The 22137-nt window shown below is 33.6% G+C and overlaps 3 protein-coding genes across 4 annotated transcripts in view; 2 read left to right on the top strand and 1 right to left on the bottom strand.

The window, feature by feature from the left end:
* LOC119837758 (complexin) overlaps positions 1 to 8702 on the top strand; it is a 156977-nt gene extending 148275 nt beyond the window's left edge. For both annotated transcript variants that reach the window (XM_038363498.1, XM_038363499.1), the window contains 2 exons: positions 3560 to 3692; positions 4197 to 8702. In XM_038363498.1, the coding sequence (XP_038219426.1) occupies positions 3560 to 3692; positions 4197 to 4270 (207 nt within the window). In that variant the 3' untranslated portion in view covers positions 4271 to 8702. The remainder of the gene's footprint in view (positions 1 to 3559; positions 3693 to 4196) is intronic.
* Positions 8703 to 9042: 340 nt separating this feature from the next.
* LOC119837978 (hyaluronoglucuronidase) lies at positions 9043 to 15493 on the bottom strand. The gene is given in 8 exon segments (XM_038363790.1): positions 9043 to 9233; positions 9288 to 10222; positions 11022 to 11266; positions 12125 to 12353; positions 12744 to 12918; positions 13450 to 13644; positions 14091 to 14204; positions 15219 to 15493. Coding segments are annotated over 8 exon segments (2259 nt in total). The 5' UTR covers positions 15394 to 15493.
* Positions 15494 to 17850: 2357 nt separating this feature from the next.
* Positions 17851 to 22137, top strand: part of LOC119837979 (nuclear hormone receptor HR96) — a 7929-nt gene continuing 3642 nt past the window's right edge. The window contains exons 1-3 of the mRNA XM_038363791.1: positions 17851 to 18832; positions 20334 to 20465; positions 21896 to 22004. Of these exons, the coding sequence (XP_038219719.1) occupies positions 18126 to 18832; positions 20334 to 20465; positions 21896 to 22004 (948 nt within the window). The 5' untranslated portion in view covers positions 17851 to 18125. The remainder of the gene's footprint in view (positions 18833 to 20333; positions 20466 to 21895; positions 22005 to 22137) is intronic.

Consider the following 22137-nt stretch of genomic DNA (forward strand, 5'->3'; position numbering starts at 1 on the left):
TCAGTGTTAGATAGCCCATTTATTGAGGAAGGCTATAGGCTATATATGTACCACGGGCGAAGCCGGGGCGGACCGCTAATTGAGTGATAAAAGTGTAGTTTTTTTATTCTTTCGAATGGTGTGAGCTGTGTTTAATTCAAACAAATTGGACATTGAAAAATGTACCCAATATGCATGAATTTAAACTGCTTTTCAACTGCTGTGCCTTGCTGTGAAATTATCCAGTTTCACCGCCGATTACTCTAAATGTTAAACTATAAGTGGCGGGTAGTAACACAATTTTTGCCAGTCGTTGTCCATCGATAGGCTATTACGCTTCAATTTTCACAAGATTGCGCGGTAACCGCGTTAGAAACTCATCTGAGGGCAAATTGTTACACCGACCTCTCGAAATCGTGCCCTGGGATGGTGCTGTAGTTTCTTTTTAAACCGAAATACTTAAACAACATCAAAGAGGTTTTATATTCGTTTAATTTCGTATTATATATAATATAATTTAATAGCTGTTAGGTTATAGATGTATGTGTAAAGTTTTACTTAGTAGTTATTGCACTAATTTATAATCTTAATAGTTTTTTAATAAATGTTGAGAATATATATAATAAGTAAAAGTCTTTCTAAATACTTATTTAAGGACATAACTGTAACACTTTCTACATATTATACGTAACACTAAAACTATATATCCCTGTCATTCTGGAAATACGTTACAAGAAAAGAAGAGAAGAGAAGAGTGGAAAAAAGAAGAATAAATGAAGCCCGTGGATGTTAAATTGACTCTAGTAGGGAGTCCGTCTCAGTGCGACTCCCTAATCGAGTCAGGTTGACTTCTACGAGGCTTTGCCTTCGGAGAGAAGAACGAAGAGAACGTGTGATAATTTAAAAATGTCACAAGGAAGAGAGTCATGTCCGTCATGTATATTCTGAACGCGGCGTGGCGTTCCTTCATTTTTTACAACGCGTCATGATCGAACATTATGTCGGCACGAAATTGTCTGTGTGGTCTGTCTGTAATTGACACAACGCGTTGAGCGTTTCCGTCAGAGCCACAACACGAATTTCGCGTTGATTTTTATTGAGACCACGACGCGTTGTGAGAAAATATTTCGGTCAAGGCGCAAGTCCGGTTTTTGAGTGTTACATGTATATGAACTAGTGTGATATGTCTATTCAATACTAACCAACTACCTCAACATCGAACCTCCTTATGAAATCTCTTTATAAGTAGTTTTTTCTAAAATTATTCCAATGCTTCAAAGCTTTTCCAATTAAACAAAACAAAACTGTATATCTTATATCATATATTGTATGTTAGCATATTTAAATTTCATTAAATATTCAAAACAACAATCGTTACTTTTAATACCCGCTAAATATACCAAGATATATAGCGATATATATCATTTTATGCTCATTTACGGAATTAGGTCCTTCGAGGCCCGCGTCTCAAATTTATTGCCTCGTACAAATATTAAATTGCCAGTTCCAAGTTTTGATTATGTGTTCAGATGAAATATCTTCTGTCGAATTCGAAACGGGGTTTATTTATGTGATATATTTGCTAGCGTATCGCAGTTTAAGACGTAGGACATTGTCTAGGAAGCTTATCGCGATTCGAACACTGAAAATGAAGTTACACAACAAATCACCCGTCGCAATATGGAGTTATATTTCAAAAGCCGATTTAAAATCCTATTTATTACTGATGGAAAAATAAATATCAATAATCATATTTTTTTGTTTTATAGCATTAAAATGCGTTATAAATGAGGAATTTTTAAAGAATATAAATAATATGATCACGAGACGGGAAAAAATTCTCATTATTAATAAGTTTTTCATGAAGAATCTAAAATGATACTGTTTGCAAATTTCATGTTTTTATGACGTAGCTAAGACTCTTACAGACAATTTAAATATAATTCGTTATTAAACATTTGTTAAAGTACATTTTTAATAATCCTTGCCGTATCTTGCCATGTCTAATGAGGTCTCTGGGGATGCCAGAAGAGAAATTATTTTAAATTTAACTAGCTTGCCTCATGCAAATCAATTGGAGATTAAATAAAAGAGGATTGCCTAGCGAAGTAATTCTTCAATTCTTAATTAAGCCGATTATTCCTTCGTTCCCGGCAATCCTATTTAAAGTTTTTTTTTTCAACTATTCGATTAAGGAGTCATTTTTTTTAAGTTTTTGCTCATAGTAAACACGCCGTGTATCAGGAATAAGAAGTTATAAAGTATTGTGGATGACGTATTTTTATAATAAGCATACTTATTTATCTCTTAATATTATACAAAATGGATACATAAAAATGAATGAATAATACTTTTGGAACCTTCGCCTTCATATAAACTTTAGTTCACTACATACTTGATAGATTTTAGAGAAATTTTTAAAAAATACGGGCTAATAAATAGAGACTTTAGTCTGAAACAACATTAACCAATAAATTAAAATCACGTTGTCAGTTTTTGTAATATTTTAAATGTTTTATACAGAGGTTCTTGCCCGCTACGCTGTAGAAACTTCTTTCCGAACCGGTGGTACATGTTGTAACTATGTTATGACGACTCAAAAGTGCTTCTATAAGAAGTTTAATTCAAACTCAAACTCAAATTAAATAAATAAATGTTTGAATTTGAGTTTGAGTATAAAGACTGATGAATAAACATTAAGAAAACAACCAATCGTTTACGAATCATCTACAACACTCTTAATTCTAACATTATAAATATTGTAACAACAACACAGATTCGAATATAATATGAGTATAACTTATACCCTTGGGAAATTGAACAGTAGAAATACCGTTGGATATGAAAGGCGGTACGAACAAAATATTTACGGTTTTACGTCGTTTGTTGGCGAAAGCATTGCCCTGGGGAGGGCGTCGCTTAAGCGATTAAAAGTTATTGGAAATGTTCGTTTTAAACCTTTGTTCAGTAATATATTCACTGTTTGGGTTTTGGGTTGTGTAATGACTAAGGTTAGTTAGGACTTTCATTTTCATTCTATAAAGGATAACTAATTGTGAAATAGATTTAAAAAAAATTAAAATACCATAATTTCAGTCCATTCATTATAATGAAATCACAATATGAAGATTTAGCTACAATTAAAGTTTAAGTAAATAGTATACTTATAATATTACTTTACGCCCGCGGTTTTGCCCGCGTTGTCGCAGGAAAGATAGACCTGGGGGTTTTTCTTGCATGTTCCCCTTCTATGTCCGTCTCCGGTTCTAATCTACCTCTGCACAAATTTTCAGCCAAATTGGTTAATGCGTTCTTGATTTATAAATAGTGTAACTAACACCACTTTCTTTTATATATATAGATTTCAGAAAAAAAAATATATATATATATATATATATATATATATATTTAACATATTACTAATTAGAAAAAAAATTCCGACAAGTCTTAGTCGTTAAATTCATTAATTGTTTATATAACAGGCTTTAATCTGCGAAGTGAAACCAAGTTATTGCAGTGATGCAATAATACTAAATCAGTATCTATTGGTGATTTTAAAATACTCATCATATCGTTTCAGTATAAAATTCCCAAGAAGGAGGAGATGGTGGAACAGCAGCAAGCGGAACCGGACAACCCCCTGATGAGGAAGAAGAAGACCCCGGAGGAGCTGGCTGCTGAGGCGGAGCTGGAGGACCAGGACGAGTTCACGAGTTCGTACTTTTGTACATTTTATCTACGTCATGTTGCATTGATGTTTGCACCAGATCATTTTAAATGTCGACTTTATCTAGTTTAATCTTTAAAGTAGGTAATGTTTGAACAATTATGTACAACATTACATTGACATTAAGAATAATCATGGTATACACTATATTGTAACGTACCTTAACGAAACAAAAAACATTTACGACTGGTATTTCTATTACAAACTATGATAAATACAGAAGGTTTTGAAAGTTATATTTTTCCGTCGCTATAAATATCGCTTCACATGTATATTATAGTATACATAACGTATTTTTATTCACCTTATTCAACGGCATTTACACTCGGCTGGATACAATCCCAAACATGTAGATTAAACGTCCGTCCAGCTGGAGTCAGTCAACCTTAGCATATTATACCTACCTACATATCATATGCGGGAAAAAATAAATCAATATTGTAGTTGTTCTTCACAACGAAGGCTAAAAATGTTTATTTATATGTTTCAGAATTGAAAAACACCATCGAAACGCAAGTGAACGAGCTGAAATCGCAAATCGAAAGCAAATGCGTGATGCAGTGAGCGCGCTTGGCTCCACACCACTTAGATACATCCCCACATACAATAACCCCCCAGACCCACTCATACGCTCAAACATTTTTGTAGGAGAGATTCGAATTCTAAATTTTTTCGGAAACTAGTTGGCTAGTGGCGCGTTGGTGCTTGATAATGAGCAATAATATTTTTATACATTCATAAAATAATGGAGAGCCTCGACAAAACCGACAAGAACGTGCGTCAGGTCAAAAAGTCATCGCTGCCGGCGATCAGACATTAGGATAACCTGTTTTATATGTTAACGCTTGTGATATATTGTTATTTAAGTGTAAAGAAGAAAATTTTTAATACAAACGATATTCATAGCGCGAATAATTTAAGAAGTCTTGCACGCGTGTAGTTCGACTGCATCTTTTCCTTCCTCTTCGAGACTGCGGACTTACATTAAAATAACAATGTATTCGATGGTAATATTTGTTTTCATCCAAATTCCCCTCGGCTTGGTGCGATGGTGCCGCTTGCTCTCTCGTATCTGTCAGCTCTTCGACTTCGCCTCTAAATCTTTTGCATGCTCGCTTACGCAATGTGTTTGGGTATCGTGTCGACGTATTCTTTTAGGTTAACGTACCTTAATCGACCTAGCCTTAATGTCCACATCGAAATTAAAATAGGTAACAAAGTTGTTGTTGGCGATCGGTCGCGTCGCGGTCGATTCCGTTGTCATTCGGTTCTTGCATGTCTAATATAAGGTGAATATTCGTTTAGCGTGTAATTGTAGATATCAACCTGTGGTTGTTCCGTTCAGCAGTTAACGTAGTGGACTAACCTAACGTTTATCGATGTTTTATGCTTAGAGTAAAGTTAATGTTGTGCGAGCAAAGTATTCGAGCGATTTGTGTTGGAAGAGATGCGGATGCGCCGGTTATAGGCACCGTAATGTTGCGGTATCTAGTGCGAACCTGGTTATATCGCGGCGAGGATTGCCAAAATGTTATGGAAAGGAATTGTTCGAACATTTGACTCCACTTAAGCTGCAAATGCAAAAGATTTGTTATCGTCAAAAGCTGTGATATAAGAATAAAACAATCTATCGCTGTGCGCCTGACGCGGCCCGTCCGCTCGCGCCCTAACATTCTCTCGCGTTAGCTTCGAACTTCCCTTTTGATCTATCACTATTAGAACTTTAAACATCATCAACATCATCTGATCTGTCACGTTCTTCTTCGAATACCTAATTAACATCGTTTATCTCAAAGCTATCTGCCCCTTTCCACTGTTTACGATCGTTATTATCACTGCATAGTTTTGTTGAACTTTCCCGTCAATTAAATCAACCATTGCAAAATCTTATCCTACAAATTCTATTCAATATACACCCCAAATGTAAATATGAATCGATAATTTCTGATTATGTATAAAATGCTATATTTTCAGATAAATTCCATATATTTCTCGCATATTATTGCACATCTATATATTTTCATAGCTTTCTTCAATAATCCTCGCTAAGCATTTCTAGTTAATCATCGACTCACATCTTCTATCATTGCGGTTGGTCTTCATCGACCAATCTCTTCGTTATTTACAACTTCACAATCTATTAATTAAGGTATTAACGTTAAAACTTCACAGTGTACGTGTGTTAGGCTAGGTTTAACGTATATTATATAGTTCTATGTATGCGCATGACAGTTCTAGCTAAACGGTTGTTCGTAGATATTTGGGATATACAATAATAGTAATGAGGTTCAAATCACACCTGTTAAAATTTGTAATCATTTTGGCGTGACCAATTTTACAATAAAATTTTGAAAACCCTGGGCTGGAGCGGTATACTTCAACTGTAAAATCGAATCCTGTATCAACTATTCTGGAAAAGATTCAAAAACCGAACGGTTGTAATAAAATGTATTATCAACATTCCAAACGTATTTTATATTGAAATACAATCCATGCCATTCCCAGCCTCAACAATGAGCTCCGCCCTCAAAATATTCACCCAATCCCGTTTCTACCTTTTCGCTATCCCTTCTTCCCTTCCTCTGTCTTTCTATCTCTGTAGGTCTAACTATAATCTTCGTTGTTGGCTCTCACTACGTAGAAATAGTTGTTTAGAAAATTATTTTGATACGTAGCGAGATTTAGATGTAACTTAGTGTATAAATAAATTCGCTAACTGTCACTAATTTCAAAAACATCGCCTCTTCGGTCCTAATGATTGCATGATACTGTGTAAGCTCTTAAAGTGTGTTGCGTGTCGTTTTCTCTTCATTTGTCTTTCCCGTCACAGGCTCTGGGCCTCCAGAACCATACGTAGATGCTTCTCGAGCCACTGTTTGTATGTAAGCTTTAGGTGTTTGTATAGTATTACGATTAACATAAGGTTTAAAATTGCTTCGATGCGCAATACGCGAAGGAATTTGGGTGATATCAAATGGTTGTCACATGTTTAATTTAATAGAATTACGAGTGTACTTACCGAACATAAGTATGTATATATTTGCCACTATCATGAACTCACACCCAAAAGTCTTTCAATTTACTAGAGAGGTTATGAAAATTTCATTTCTTATTATATAAAATGAGGTTTATACAAGGTAGACGAGTAGCGTAGAAATAATTGTAAATTATTTGATAAAACCATTGTAAATCTTATTTGATACACCTGTAGAATAACTTTTAAGATCCTAAGCGACTCGACCAATTTCTGGATTCTCCTTGAACAAAATCAGTTGAGCGATCGATCTTATGACTTGTGTACTCAGGGTAAATTATATAATGTGTTTATTGTTGTCTTGTATACTTGTATCAGTTTAGATTCTTTATAGAAAGTATGACTTTTTGGCCTGCGATGGCAATTCTATTCTTCTCTTTCTGTATTCAATTTATCTATCTCTTCTATCAAATTGCACTTCTTTATTGTATTGGTAGTTTTTTGACTCTCACAGCTTCAAGCCAACCCTACAACTCTCTAACAGACAATCTTGTGTGGAGCAATGTGGCTGCCATAGATTGATTAGTGCGATATCTTTTCCAGTGATAAAATTGACTGACACTCTCAACATGATTGACGAAATTTACAAAATTTTTAAAATTTTGTTAATCTGAAATGAGACTTTAAAAATTTAAACATCAAAACATACCACTGTCCTATTATGACTATTTCATTCTTTTCTGCCACATATTCTTACTTCCTTAACGACATGCGCGTGTGGACTTCACAACGGGTCTAATATTGTTACGAGTTCTAGTAAAACCAATTGGACGCATTGAGATACTGTGAGAACGATTTTTTCATCTACAATAATGCTGTTACTTCTAAATTTATGGGAATAAACTACAGGTGTTTGTTCTCACCCATAAACTAGCAGATATAAGTTAACATGTCCAGTGATTGTGAAATGCAATTTTGCGAAACACTTAGTAAATAGACGGTCTAGAGACAACGACACTTCGTACCACACTAACACAAGAGCTTCATACACACAGTATTAATTTATTGTTAGATATATTTATATATAATGTAGATGTTTCCAGTAGAATAGACATTACTTGAAGCGACGAACTAACGTTCGAGTGTCACAGACTGTGAATTGTTGCACTTTGGATAATATTTAAAAAATCGTGTCTTTATTGTGCGTATGTTTTTATTTACGTTATTTTCAATTGACTTTTCATAGATATTTTGATATGTTACAGGGAGATATGTAGAGGAAACGAGCCGTCGCAACCGACTGCCCTTTAAATTTTACTCTACCGATTGTTACAACTTGTGCCGACTTCTTTCCTCTGCGTACTTCATCTTTGTTCAGATAGGATAGTCATTTGGCCAATTTAAGATCACTTAGTGCGTTAGCTTTTAATATTAGTGACATCTAGTGTTAAAATTGCAAGTTTACTGAAATTAAAACTAAATATTTAAAAAGTTGTGTATAACAAAAATGTAATTGAAATTAAATCGTAATCCATTAAACCGATATGAACGTGGTTCATACGCATGTTGTATTGTTATTAAAGAGAAGTTAGTAGTTTATCCACGATTACATTAAACTTAGAATAATGGAGGAAAACGAAAAAAGGTTATTGTTGAAAATGTTTTTAGGTAAATAAATCGGATTGAGCTTTTGTGAAAACCTTGTTGTTATTGATAAGTTATGATTCGTTCCCGAGCGGGGCTGCTCGCAGGCTGCCGTGCTGAATCGGTCCTTACCTCTTAAATAATTAGTTTCAATTTAAACTGTCTTTACTATCACTTGTGTAGTTTCATATAGAATAGGCTTCTTCGCTACTTATTGATTTGTATCTAACTGTTGCAATGCATTGTTAAATTTATTTACTCCTAATTAGTTATGTATAAAAGTTTAGAGGTAGCCATTTTCATATTAACTTTACTGTGAGTGTGAAAGTGGTGTGTCTACCATGTTGTTAAATAATAAATAAACTACATTGTACCACCGGTTCGTGTTTTATTTACTTACCATTAGATTTAATTCGAACATTAACGAAACTGAACCATCAGGTCCTTAATTTACTAATGAGCAGACATATAAAAAGAATCAATAACTATAAGTCTTGAAAATAATGGATTGAGTAGGAAATCTTGGAAATGCGAAAGTTTGGATGTTTTTTTATATTGATGACTCTTTATCAATTACGTTTAAACTGATTAACAAAATTTGATAAAGTTACGATACTTGTGATATGTACTATATAGTCGTTTTTATTTAAAATAAAGCAAATTAGAAAGTAACACCATTTTAATATTAATATTTACATTCTTAAATATATATCGTAGGTTATTGTAAGAGGCTAACAGCTCTCCACGCCTTCTTCATGTTTTGATTCAGTTCTGTTAATAATGATAAAAAATCCTCTAAAGTTGACGCTATAAAGCCAAAGTTTGGGTTTTCACTGATTCTTATAACAGCTCCATCGTCTTCCAGTTTTGTTTTTAAAACAATAGCATTCGTCTCATCTCTGTCAGATTCTTCAGAATCCTCATTGTCAGTTTTTACGTCGATCATTTCAAAGGGTATTTTACCCATTTTCTTTATTTTGCGTAAAATCTTTGAAAACTTTAAATTTTCTTTACTGTCTAATTCTATTTCATTTTCAGAAGACACATCATTTTTATCGGTTGCAACTTTACTGTAAATGCTTCTCCGTTTCCTAGATTTCTTATCGTTTCGCAAACTTATTTTATCGTCTAGGGATTGTAATGAATCTTCATTGTTCATAATTTTATTTCTATCTAGCAAGTCTCTATTGGTAAATGAATTTTTGTCATTCCTGTTTATTTTATCGTCATTCAAAAATGTATTCCTTTTAGATCCTTTGCTTCTAGAATGAATAAGAGATTTAGCTTTTGGACGTCTTCTTTCTTTTTTAAATAGTTTCGTTCTTATAACATTATTGGTATTTTGAACTTTTCGTATAACACGGTTAAGGGGCTGCGTGAAATCAGTGATATCCAATAATCTCTTGACAAGACTTGATTTATCTCTTGACTCACCAAAGCTGCGATTTCTTAATCTCTTTTCTGCACGTTCAATGTTATTGTCAACATGTCTTCGGAGGCGTTTCAACGCATCTGCGTTCATTTTGGTTTGAAATATAGTTTGCATTTTCTTTAAATCTTTATTTATACTATCGATTCTGCCTTTTAAAGCAACATTTTCATATAGCATTCCATTATTTGTTCCATCTATAGATTCTTCATCAACTGTATCCGTCGTATCTGTGTTTATTACCGACCGTTTGTTTCTAGTCTGTTCTTGACTTAGAGCCACAACTTCTACACTGTCTTGTGTTTCATTAAGATCTCGACATGCGTCTACTTGTGTATCGGCTAGGACCCAGAACCCAAACGATTTAGGAGGCAGGTTGATGAGTAACGTTTTGTACGGACGGACGCGTTTTACAACTGGTCGAATGTCTCCCTCGTAGTACATAACGTGGCTGTTAACTACAATATTTCTAGAACAAGGTTATTATGTTAAGTAATTGTAAGTACCTATCAATATTATATCATGTGTTTAGCGCTAGTCTAAAGAGTTAGATGTATAATCGTTATAAAGATAACGGTTATACATCTAACACTCAACATTCATAGGGTTGGCTATCCCCCTTTTGTTTTTATATAACAATTTTTAGTCTCAGTTTTATATATTTTTTTCTATCTTTTAATGTTTAAATTTTTTTTTTACATACAAATGTATAATGAGCAGGGAAGGGACTGGCTCTCTTAACACAGGTTATACCTAGCAAGAGGGTCAGAGCCTCTCAATCAATTTGTAGAAATATCAAGGTGAAATAAAGATTTATTATTATTATTATTACATAACGGTTGCATGATGGGACAAAAGCTGAATAGTACATCGATTATTCTAACAATTGCAGTATTTATAAACCGACTTTAGAAAAAATGAGGAGGTTATCAATTCAACTGCATTTTTTATTTGTTTGTTATGTCATAACTTTTCAGTGGGTGAACCGGTTTTTTATTGGAAAGATGTCTACTATAAAGTCCCATTAAAATTTGATCTGGTTTTCACAAAATAAAGGCGATTGAGATTAGAAAATTTTGATTAATCAAATGCGTTAAAAATAATTATTCATAATTCTGCATCCTATCCTGACTGATAAAGACTTAAAATAAATCGCAGCAAATATCATAATCAAATCAAATGATATAATTCAAATCCAAAAAATAATATTTTAAGCACATCTCCGAAAATAGTTCCACAGATAACATAATACTATAGATAGTTCTTACCCATTTTCATCATGCCCCAAAATAAACTGCATGATATCGCCGCCCTCCTCCCGCTTCGACAGCTTCAGCGAGAACCTCGCGGGTTCGTCGTCCATGTTCGCTCCGTACAGGGTGAGGGCGCCCGGGATCGGCTTGTGGTGCAGCGACGTACAGTGCGCGAACAGGCTAGCTTTGGATACGTTCATGTCCACGTCTAAGACTCTTTCACCGACTAGATTTTTGAATAAGAGCGCCATGTAGAAACTCTGTTGTATGAAGTAAATTATGTTAATACATATTTTATATCTATATTAATATAAAGCCTAATAATTTGTTTTATTGTGTATTCAGTGACCTAGCGCTTTCATCGTCCATGAACATTTTCAGGGTATTAGTATTAATTCATTTGTGCATCAGGCTTTACGCATCTGCAAATGAATTGCCAGCTTTTATAGAAAAGATGGAATGTAGAATAAACTGGGAAGGGTGAGGGAAAGGAATCGGGCCTCCGGCTAGCGCACTCACTGAACGAACACAGTTGCTACTGTTTCGCGCGGGTCTCCTATGGGGGTGTGGCTTCCCTGATGAGAGCTGGCCCAATTCCAATTACATTTTATTAATAAAAACGGATCGAGAAATGAATTTGTCCTTTAATTAAGATCCGAACAATTATAGAGAGATTGTACTAGAACTCTAGGCGTAATTCAATAAATACAAACTATGTAGTTTGACAACCACTTATTCAACTAAACTTCATTAGAAGCGCATTTGAGTCGTCGTAATACTGAAAAATAATAGTTTATCACTGGTTATTTGTTATTTATCCTTGTGTCCCCAAACGTTGGAATATATAATATGATGTATAAATCACACTTAAGATCCGTTAAAGTATCTCTAATTTTTTGATAACTAGCTGCGCCCCGCGGTTTCACCCGCGTAAGTCCGTATCCCGTGGGAATATAGTGATAAAAAGTTGCCTATATGTTATTCCAGTTGTTCATCTATCTACGTACAAAATTTCATTGCAACCGGCTCAGTAGTTTTTGCGTGAAAGAGCAACAAACACACACACATCCTTACAAAGTTTCGCACTTATATAAGTAGTATTAGTAGGATATACTCACCAAAGTTGGTTCAAACAGTTCTTCTTCCAATAATTCCCTAAAATGTATGGAGAAGCCATTTCTGGCTGCGAAGCCCAAACTAGCTAACCACTCAGCAGCTCTTTCCAACTCAAGTGAGTACTGACTCTTCTCAGTGAGCCAGAGAGGCACGTCACTCTTGCTGAGTGCTTTGAGAAGAGTGGTGCGATCTCTTTCCGACATACTCTCTAGTTCTTGAGACGAAGCGTTACTGTGGGATTTGTTAAAATAAGTCAAATGTTGGAGTTGATTAAGTAATATCGTATAATATTTAATTAAAATATAATTATGATATAAAAAATTATAGAATATAACAAAAAACTATCAATAAACGGAATTAAAACCCGTGTTCCTCCTTGTACAATGGTACCAATTTAAGTTATTTCAACTCGCGTGATTAGAAGCCGTCGAAAAGTTATGATACTTGCAATTTTACGCTTTATTTTTCGTTAGATTACAATATGAATCTACACACATGTATTACAGCGCTACAATTTAAACATATTGATTTTATTTATCCACTATATCATAATCAAAATGAAAAAATCTACAACTTGCATTTAAAGCATTAAAAAAAAACAACAACTATGTATAAACCCACCCATTCAAGAGCACAGCCGGCATCATATCACTAGCTAGCATGACGTAATCCTTAAAGTCGGTCGTGTTATGTCGGATGCAGGCGGTGACGTCACCGGCGGTCGCGCCGCGCGCCGCCAGCACGCCCAGCGTGTCCACCTCGCTGAGGTACTCCTCTATCGTTTGGTGCTTGCATTCTTTCCGTAGAAAGATAGAAAGATGGTTTGAAAGAAAGAATCGTTGTTGAAGTAAATAGAATATGTGTTAAAGTATTGAAATGCGTGTGGCTAAGGCCAAATTCATTTCTTTTGTGATAAAATGAGAAATTTATAAAGTATAGGAAATAATTGATTACGTGGTGAAATGCACGCCATTTTTCAAAGCGTGGCCTTAGCCACATCGGAAGAGTAGAAGAAATTTGATTGCTGAGTCGGGATCATGGGTAGAGGTAGCCAGTGCGATTAAATTATTTTCTTTTTAAACATTTCTCAAAGAAAGAGTAGAGGTACGTAAATAAAAAGAAGAAACATTTTTGAAGGAAAGAAGTGGGAATACATAATAGAAAAGCTCGATTGTATCTTCCTTCTATTATTTTAATACAAAAAATAAACAGGAAGAATATCAAGATATTCCAAGTATAAATAATATCCCTATACAAACATCAATAAATAATAGCTGTTACAATCAGAACGTGTTTTTCAAAGACATTTTGGAGTTTGTTTACGTACCATATCCTAATTGCCACTGAATGTCCCCAAGGCCAGCCTTATCAGCAGCCCCAAGTATACCAAGCGTGGAGCTGGTGTCCCAAACCCCAGCGGTTCTTTCGTTATTGTTCACGGCGAAGACCAGCTGGAAACCATTTGTCTTTGCCCATTTCATGAATTTCTCCCATTGCCTTTGGTTTATTTTTATCTGTGGAGCTGGGTATATATCCGTTTTAACAAAAGTTATCAAAAACGATGCTGGTTCTTATTTAATGCTTATGCATAAAAAATTTAAAACATACATTTGTAATACATATATTTTTATCAATATTCTATTTATAATGCTTTATTGTACAAATTAAACAAAAACAATATATAATTAGTATAATCAGCAATGACACTTGTTCATAACGAAAATTAATTAACGTGTTATATAGATTCTCTATGTGATAGTGGGCACCTCAGCTGGTGGTTCGCCTGATGATAAGCGAGCACCACGTGTCATGAAATTTTGTGCACATATCGGGTAGATCTAAGAATCAGTCAACATCTATTTTCATACCCATGAGAGAAACGCAGAACAGCGTTTGTCGTCATCTAGTATTTATATCCAAATAACATAGGTACTTTAGCAAACAATTAATTACCTGAATGGAACAAACCCAATGCTTTATCTTCGATAATTAAAGTGTTATTCTTAAAGGTAAGCTGTGAAGTGGACGGTCCGGCGATACGCAATAACGCAGGAGACAATGCAGATGCCATGCACGTGCATTCTTGGCTGTAATAACATCCAAAATGAGCTTTACTTAGCTTTACTAAAGAATTTTTCAAAACGGACCAGTAATTCCTTAGATTAGCGCGTTTAAATAAGCAAACTGTTCAGCTTTATATTATTAGTATAGATAAAAATCCAATTATAGGGCGATTAAAATAAATTTAGTACTAAACGTGAAACAAAATAATATTACATTAAATAATAATCCAATTTCAATGATATAGAGATAGTAGCATACAGGTAATCTTGGGAACTACTGAGCCGACACTGATAATGCTTTCACTAATAGGAATTTCTGTAATAATATAATAATCATTTATTTGTTTGAATTGTGGTGATACAGAGTTCACTTCAGCAACAATAATATAGACCACACAATTCGCCAAACAATTGGCACACAAATTTCATATTTTTAAATACATATTTAATCACATATTTTTAAATGCATATTTAATCACATTTTCATAATTAGATTAGAGAGAAATTTTATGTGTTTTTATATGTTTGTCGTCTAAAAAATTCGTTTATTGAGTAGAAGCAACTCTCTGTTAACTACATTTTTAATTTCCTATGCATTAAATTTATAGGCTTTTCACGAATTTCTTTCTGTATTTGATTAAATACCTTCATGCACATCACACTAACATTATTTTGAAAAAGTTTTGAAAATACAATATACCTAGGATATACTTTTTGCATTAAAACCTCTTTTTTAACCAACTGCATCAGAACGAAGCGATAGAATTGATGACAAATAATTTTAAATGGTACATAATATGTAGTATAGAGCAAAGTCGCTTCCCGCGTCTGTCCTATGTATGTATGTATGTATATATTTAAAAAGAAATAAACGACACAACGGATGTTGATGGATATTTTAATAGATATTGTGATTCAAGGGGAAGATATATAATAGAATAGATATATTATGAATGAAATTAAACTACTGTGAATTTAACGCGCGCGAAGCCGCGGGCAAAACTAGTAGGGATAAAAGAAAAAATAAAAAAACCTTACCTGCTATACAATTTCCCGCCCGATGCAAACAAAAGTTTTGGATCAAGTGTAAAACTTAAAAATTTCCTGTCCACCAAATTCACATGATGATCCGTTCCAATTTTAACATTATATATATCTGAATTGACGAAAGAAAAAAAAGACGCTAATAAAAAATATCCAAGCGGCATATTGACTCGAACTAAACGAGAGTTCTTCTACAGAAACGTTTTATTTTCGCGCCAAAACGGCACGTTACGGGGAAACTAGAAATTAATTAATTAGTCAGTTTTATTTTATTTAAATTTAACGCAATAGTCGTAACTCCTAAGTAAGACATTTAGACACATAAAAACGTATTAGTATTATATTTGTTTTTAAATTGTAAGTAAGTACTTATCTCAAAATTCAGGAGGTCTCTATTCTGCTATTTTAAATTCAAGTGTAGAGTGCTTAATAGTATGCACAAAGTGATTTTTGGTAAGGTGAAATATGATTCTTATTATATTATAGACCTAGTTATAACTACAGCAACCTATTTTTAAACTAAATATTATACTTTAAAATTTATATTAATTTGATCATATAGAGGAAACCAATAAAAATATAAAGTGAGCCAGAATTTTTTTATTTTGCATGTAATTCTCAACTAACTTTAATTTTTTTGCAGATTGAAGCAAATCTCACAGCGTTATTATAGTTGTTTATTCAATAAACTTCTTATTTACATTGCAACACGTACGAATTATGCTGCCTTGCATTATTACTTCCCAGTCGAAGGTAAATGTATCATCATATTAATAATTGAGCACGTATAAGTAATGGTATAATAATTAAACAATTATTCTTAACAAATTAACTAAATCGCATTTAAATTGGCAGAACTAGACAAAATTTTAATGGGACGACATAGGAAGCACAGACCTCCAATAAAAAAAATAATCATTAAAATCGGTTTATCTAGTAAAAAGTTTTTTATTTGTCACCAAACAATACATACAGTCGAATTACTATACATCCTTTCTATGAAGTCGTTTTGAAAAAAATCCATAAATACATACAAATTTACAAATAATAATAAACCATTCAATTTTTCAATCTTAATTCTTAAACCAAGACGAATCTTACGGCACCTTAAAAATACCTATCAAAATAATAAATATCCTTAAGTATACATAGGTAGCAATAGCAATACACGCATGACTATCTAAATGTCATATACAAAACAAATGTTAGTACTAATCTTATACCTTTAAACGAGCAATTCTTGTATATATATATATATATATATAATTGGAATCTCGGAATCGGCCCCAACGATTTTCATGAAATTTAGTATATAGGGGGTTTCGGGGGCGATAAATTGATCTAGCTAGGAATTTTTTTTAGAAAATGTCATATTCGTGTTTTATTCGTGTCTTTTTTTCCTGACATCTATTGGTGAATAATAATACTATTTTGCTTCGTAGTTAGCTGGACAACTGAAATAACACATAGGCACTTTTTATACCGATATTCCTACGGGATACGGACTTACGCGGTTTCAACCGCGGGTCACAGCTAGTAATTTTATTAATTGTACAATGTAGTTCTTAGAACAGGCCCTGTCACAGTCACAGGTGGTATGGATACACAATGTATTATCGAGTGATATTTAATATGATGATACACGCGATAATATTATAAAGAAGAGTAGATAATACCTACTTATGTTTAAGTTTACCGCTTTTATCTAATGAAATGTTTCAATGTAAGCTATAAACTACGTTTTAAAATAAACAACTTATTCATTGCTTCCGAGGTTTACTTTGAATGGTATTTTATGACAAAAAATACTTATAATAGTAGTAATTTATATATTATAGAAGAAGAACAACATCGTGTGGATAGATAAACTAAATTAACTATAATACTCATAAAAAACTTAAATTATCTATTACCAACTACTACCACCTGTGCCACAATGTCTTAGGTAAATATGAGTGAAAATATTTAGTTTGATGATATGTGATTGAAAGAATGTTAGGTTAATCACTACATAGTACTAAACGAAAGTCTCTTTCTCTATCGCTATTATTTATTACCTCTATTATATTAAGACTCTAGTATTTCCTGTTCGTATTATTATTATTATTGTAAAACCTACTTAATTTTGCAATATCACTGTTTTCTATCTTGTTAAGTACATATAACACGCATTAATTATAAAAAGATACATAAGGCCACCCAGTAAGGACTTGTACCCAGTAACGATTGCGACATCGCGCACACCTGCGATTCCAGAGAGTATGATGGCAATCACCACGACCCGCCGAAGGATACTCTTCGTTCCAACATTGAATCGGAGGGACGTAGTTAATTAAGTTAGATATAATTTAAATGTAATTTTTTTATTACAATAAATTATTATTAAGTAAATTTCGTTTTTTTTGCGCCTTCGCGGGTCGGTCAATATAATTATCTCAATACAGACTTATCGGCTTAATGTTTTCTATATGTATTTTGTTGTCTATACAGGTGAGAGCCGCTTGACTAATAAAAACCTCTGTGGGATTTCAGTATTGTACCAGATACTTCAAAAAGGCTTGTATTTGAAAAAAAAAACTATTAAAAAGTTGGGTGACATGTTTGTGAATTGTGACGTCAGTCATGAGCTATCACTCATAGAATAAGTCATCACTCATATTACGAGTATTTATCAAGAATCAAAATACAATCGAACTATTTATATTAATCGTGCGCTTATCTCGTTTCACCAACAAAATTCGCGAATATGCTGTAATGTGCAAAAACCATTATCTGTATCATGCGTTTCGTAGACTGCGATTGCGTGAAGATAAAAACATATCAACTTTTTTAACTTCTAAGTGGTAAAGCCATATCCATTAATTAAAATGTGTGAGTGTATTATTTGATTGTGAAAATGGAGAACACTAACGAGGTCGTTAAGGTTGAGGATCCCAGTGGACAGAAAAAGGAAGTGTCGAGTGGCTCGCAAAAGAAATGTTTAATTTGTGGTGATAAAGCTTTAGGTTACAATTTCAATGCTATATCCTGCGAGAGTTGTAAAGCATTCTTCCGTCGAAATGCGCTCACGAACAAAGAGTTCAAGTGTCCTTTCTCGAACAATTGTGAAATAACTGTCGTTACGCGTCGGTTCTGCCAGAAATGTCGCCTGGAAAAGTGTCTAGCAGTGGGTATGGTGAAGGAGTTCATCATGTCGGAGGAGGACAAAGCTGAGAAGAGACGAAAAATAGAAGAGAACAGAGCGAGAAAACGTCAGATGTTGGAGTGCGAGGATACAGTGTCTAGTTCTAAGATGAGAAAAGAAGAAATGCCTGCGCAGGAGTCGGTTCAATACGACACTTTGAATAGTACGACGTGTAGTCCGCACAGTACCGTGCAGTCTCCGCTGAGCACTGACATGGAATGTTCATTGAGCTCTCCTCCATTTTACCCTTACCCACAAGTGCACAGTACCAACACTCAGTACAACCTAAAGGTGAACCCGATAGATGAAAAGACGATAATCAACAGGACGGTGTATGAGCAGCGACTGTTGGAACAGCAGTACCAGAGTGAGTCGGCTGACAGTATGTATGCCGATCCACCTAAACAAAATAGTATAAGGTATTCTGTTGTGCTTTATTATTTTTTTATATTTTTATACTGGGTGTTATTGTATGTAAAAAAATACCCTGCTAATATTATATATGTGAAAGTTATGTGTTATATGAAAACAGATTATTTAGTATCTTTATGAAATTTGGTACAGACATAGATTATAGACTGAATTAGTATATATACTACATTTTATCCGGGTTCCGTGTGAGTGACACCGGGGTATACAGCTAGTTACTAATAAGCGGAATTAATAACTTAAATTGCTTATAAAAATAATCTTGAGCAATGAACTTGGGACAGGTTTAGAAATGTAAGGCCTCATTTTAAAACTTAATTTACTCATTTTAATAATCAGTCTGCCCTTGACCACACTTGCTGTATTCTAAATGTCAGTTTGAATTAAATTATAAGCAAACCATGTTCTGCTTCTGTTAAAAAGTTTTTATGCTTTAACGTAAACTCTAGAATATATAAAAAATGTAGACACTTTTAGTTCAAAAATTACTTGATATCTGTTATATTAGGTGAGAGTAGAGCACTACCTCAACAAAATTTCTTTACGGACATGTAATTATTATTTATTGTAATTAAATGAAGTAGATGGAATTAAAAAAATTAAATCGATCATTTATTTTATGAAGCTATCACATAAAGAAATCTTTAATCATAAATAACTTGCTTTAAAACAGAAGGTCACTGTTAATTTTTTCTAAGAAAAATTGTCACTCACACAGTCTCAAGGTCCCTTTGTCCTTTCTCTGGTCACAACAACTACCTACCTTTGCACCAAAACTAATCCAAACAATTGTGGTGGTTTAAGTATGGAGATGAGATCTGTCACTCACACTTGCAGACCAAGTTACTTTCACATTTATTATGTTAGTGGTGATACTAGATAATCACCTCGGGATATCTTGCCATAAAGTCCTATTTCTGTTTATTATTAAATTTCATGTTATATCCTAATTAAATTAACAAATCTATTTAGCTGTTCCTGAGATAGAAATGGTGTAAATAACACAACTTTATATGATGCATAGAATTATGGTGATATTCCTTACTATTCTATACATATGACGCCATCTTTTCTAGATTTATCTTAAGAATTTAAAAATTAACAGAGTTTTCAAATTATTTCTCATATTGATTGCTTACACATAAATCAAGGTCATCAACTTAATATTCCTGTTATCACAAAATACTCAATCACTTCCTTTTTAAGAATCTAAAGCTTCTTACACTTGCATACACTTATATTATGTATTAGCTGTTTAAATTATGGATTAAGATAAAGTCTACTATTACTATTAAATGTTAAAACTGTGTTATGACAATATAAAAGTGCTTCTAGAAGAAGTCTAATCAAATTGATAAATGTTTGATTTTGAGTTTGTATCTGGAATATGTATATTAGCTTTAACTATTAGATTTTGTACCTCCTTTTTCAACCACCCCTTAAATAAAAAGATATTCATAGACAAATTACAGCACATCCCATACACTTCAGGTCTATATTGACGAACGGTGATACCATGGTGCACAATGAAGCTAGTGCCGAGCATGTTTGTGAAGATTTGCCGTCCACCAGCAATGAGGCTGATGTCAATAAGGCTAGAGAGATACTACAGGATGTCGAGAGGTTAGCATTTGATCAACTTATGAGAGTATTACAAATAATTAGCTGTTGCCTGTGAATTGACTGAAATTAATATGGGTATGCTATGTTTCAACTTGCACCATGATAAAAATGATTAAGTAATAGTAAGTATTTACTAGTAATACTACTACTGGTAGTATTTACTGCAAGAGGCTATAGGCTATATACCGTCATTTAAGACATGGGTGTAACCATGGGACAGAGCTAAGTGATATTATAAACAAGATTTGATTTTTTTTTTCTTTGTTTGTTGGTTGCGATTTAAGATAACAAAGTATTTGTCTGTTTTAAAAATTCTTACAGCTATAAGCTACACACACCACCTACATTAGGCAGGCTTTATTTTTTTACCCTGTTCAAGCAACTCATCCAAATCAAACCAAGATTAGATGTGCTTATATATAATCTTGGGTATGTTCTGGCACACATTAGTCATATTTTTATCTAAATATATAACGAGTATATTTGTAATATAACAAAGACAATGAAAATTATATGAAAAACACATTTTGTAATCTGTAACTATGTGGGCGTCTTATGGAATTGCGATAGTAATCATTTTTTATTTCCATTCAATAAAAACGATACGAATATTCATCTGAAGGTCGTGTGATTAAATTAAATCCATACTGTGCGGAAGTTCGCGTGTCTGTCACGCTTTCACGTAAACACAAACCACATAACCGATTAGTATGAAACTTGTATTGATAATAGTTGAAGAACCAGATCTAGTCAAAATTCAACCCCTAAAGTGTCCAAATATGGAGGGCGGATTGTGCCACGCACACTGCAGGGCACAAGGAAGGAATATCAATTCGAATTTTTCTCGACCTTATAACCGAAAATGGAGGAGTATTGATTAAGCTGTATTTTTTATTTATTTTGTGCGTTGAAGTCAAAAAGGTATGTTCTAAATAGCAATATGAGTTTGCAATATCACAAATATTGAATCATACTCTGTGAATTAGTGGTAAGAACTGGGGAATTATAAGTTAGGTCATATGTATTTCAAATTATATTCTAGGTATTGATTGTTTTCAATAAAAACGCTTACTATACACTATTACATGAAGGAAAATAATATAAAATACATACGTAATACAATATGTCTACATATAATTATAAATGTCTATAATGTATGTATGACGTTATTGTTAAGCACAACAAATTTCTTGTAGAGAAAAAATGTACCACGAGTGCAGCCGGGGTGGACAACTAGTTGATCTATACTTTATAAAGCTGAAAAGTTTGTTTGTTTGTTTGAACTCACTAATCTCAGAAACTACTGGTCCGATTTGAAAAATTCTTTCAATGTTAGATAGCACATTCATTGAGGAGGGCTTTAGGCTATATAAGTACCACGATCGAAGCCGGGGCGGACCGCGGCTAGTAGTGAATAAATTATTTCACAGGATCGAACCAAACTCGATGGAGTCGATACTGTGCGAGGCGATAAAATTGGAGTTCGAAGCGTACACCTCGCTGAACAACTGCAGCGGTTCATCGCGAGAACTTAATGAGGTAACGTCTACGTAGTATATAAAGCAGAGTCGCTTCCCGCGTCTCTCCCTATGTATGTATGTATGCTTAGACCTTTAAAACACAACGGATTGATGGGGTTTTATTGATAGATAGAGTGATTCAAGAGGAATAT

Source organism: Zerene cesonia, chromosome 29, assembly GCF_012273895.1.
Source record: "Zerene cesonia ecotype Mississippi chromosome 29, Zerene_cesonia_1.1, whole genome shotgun sequence".
Classification (NCBI taxonomy): Eukaryota; Metazoa; Arthropoda; class Insecta; order Lepidoptera; family Pieridae; genus Zerene; species Zerene cesonia.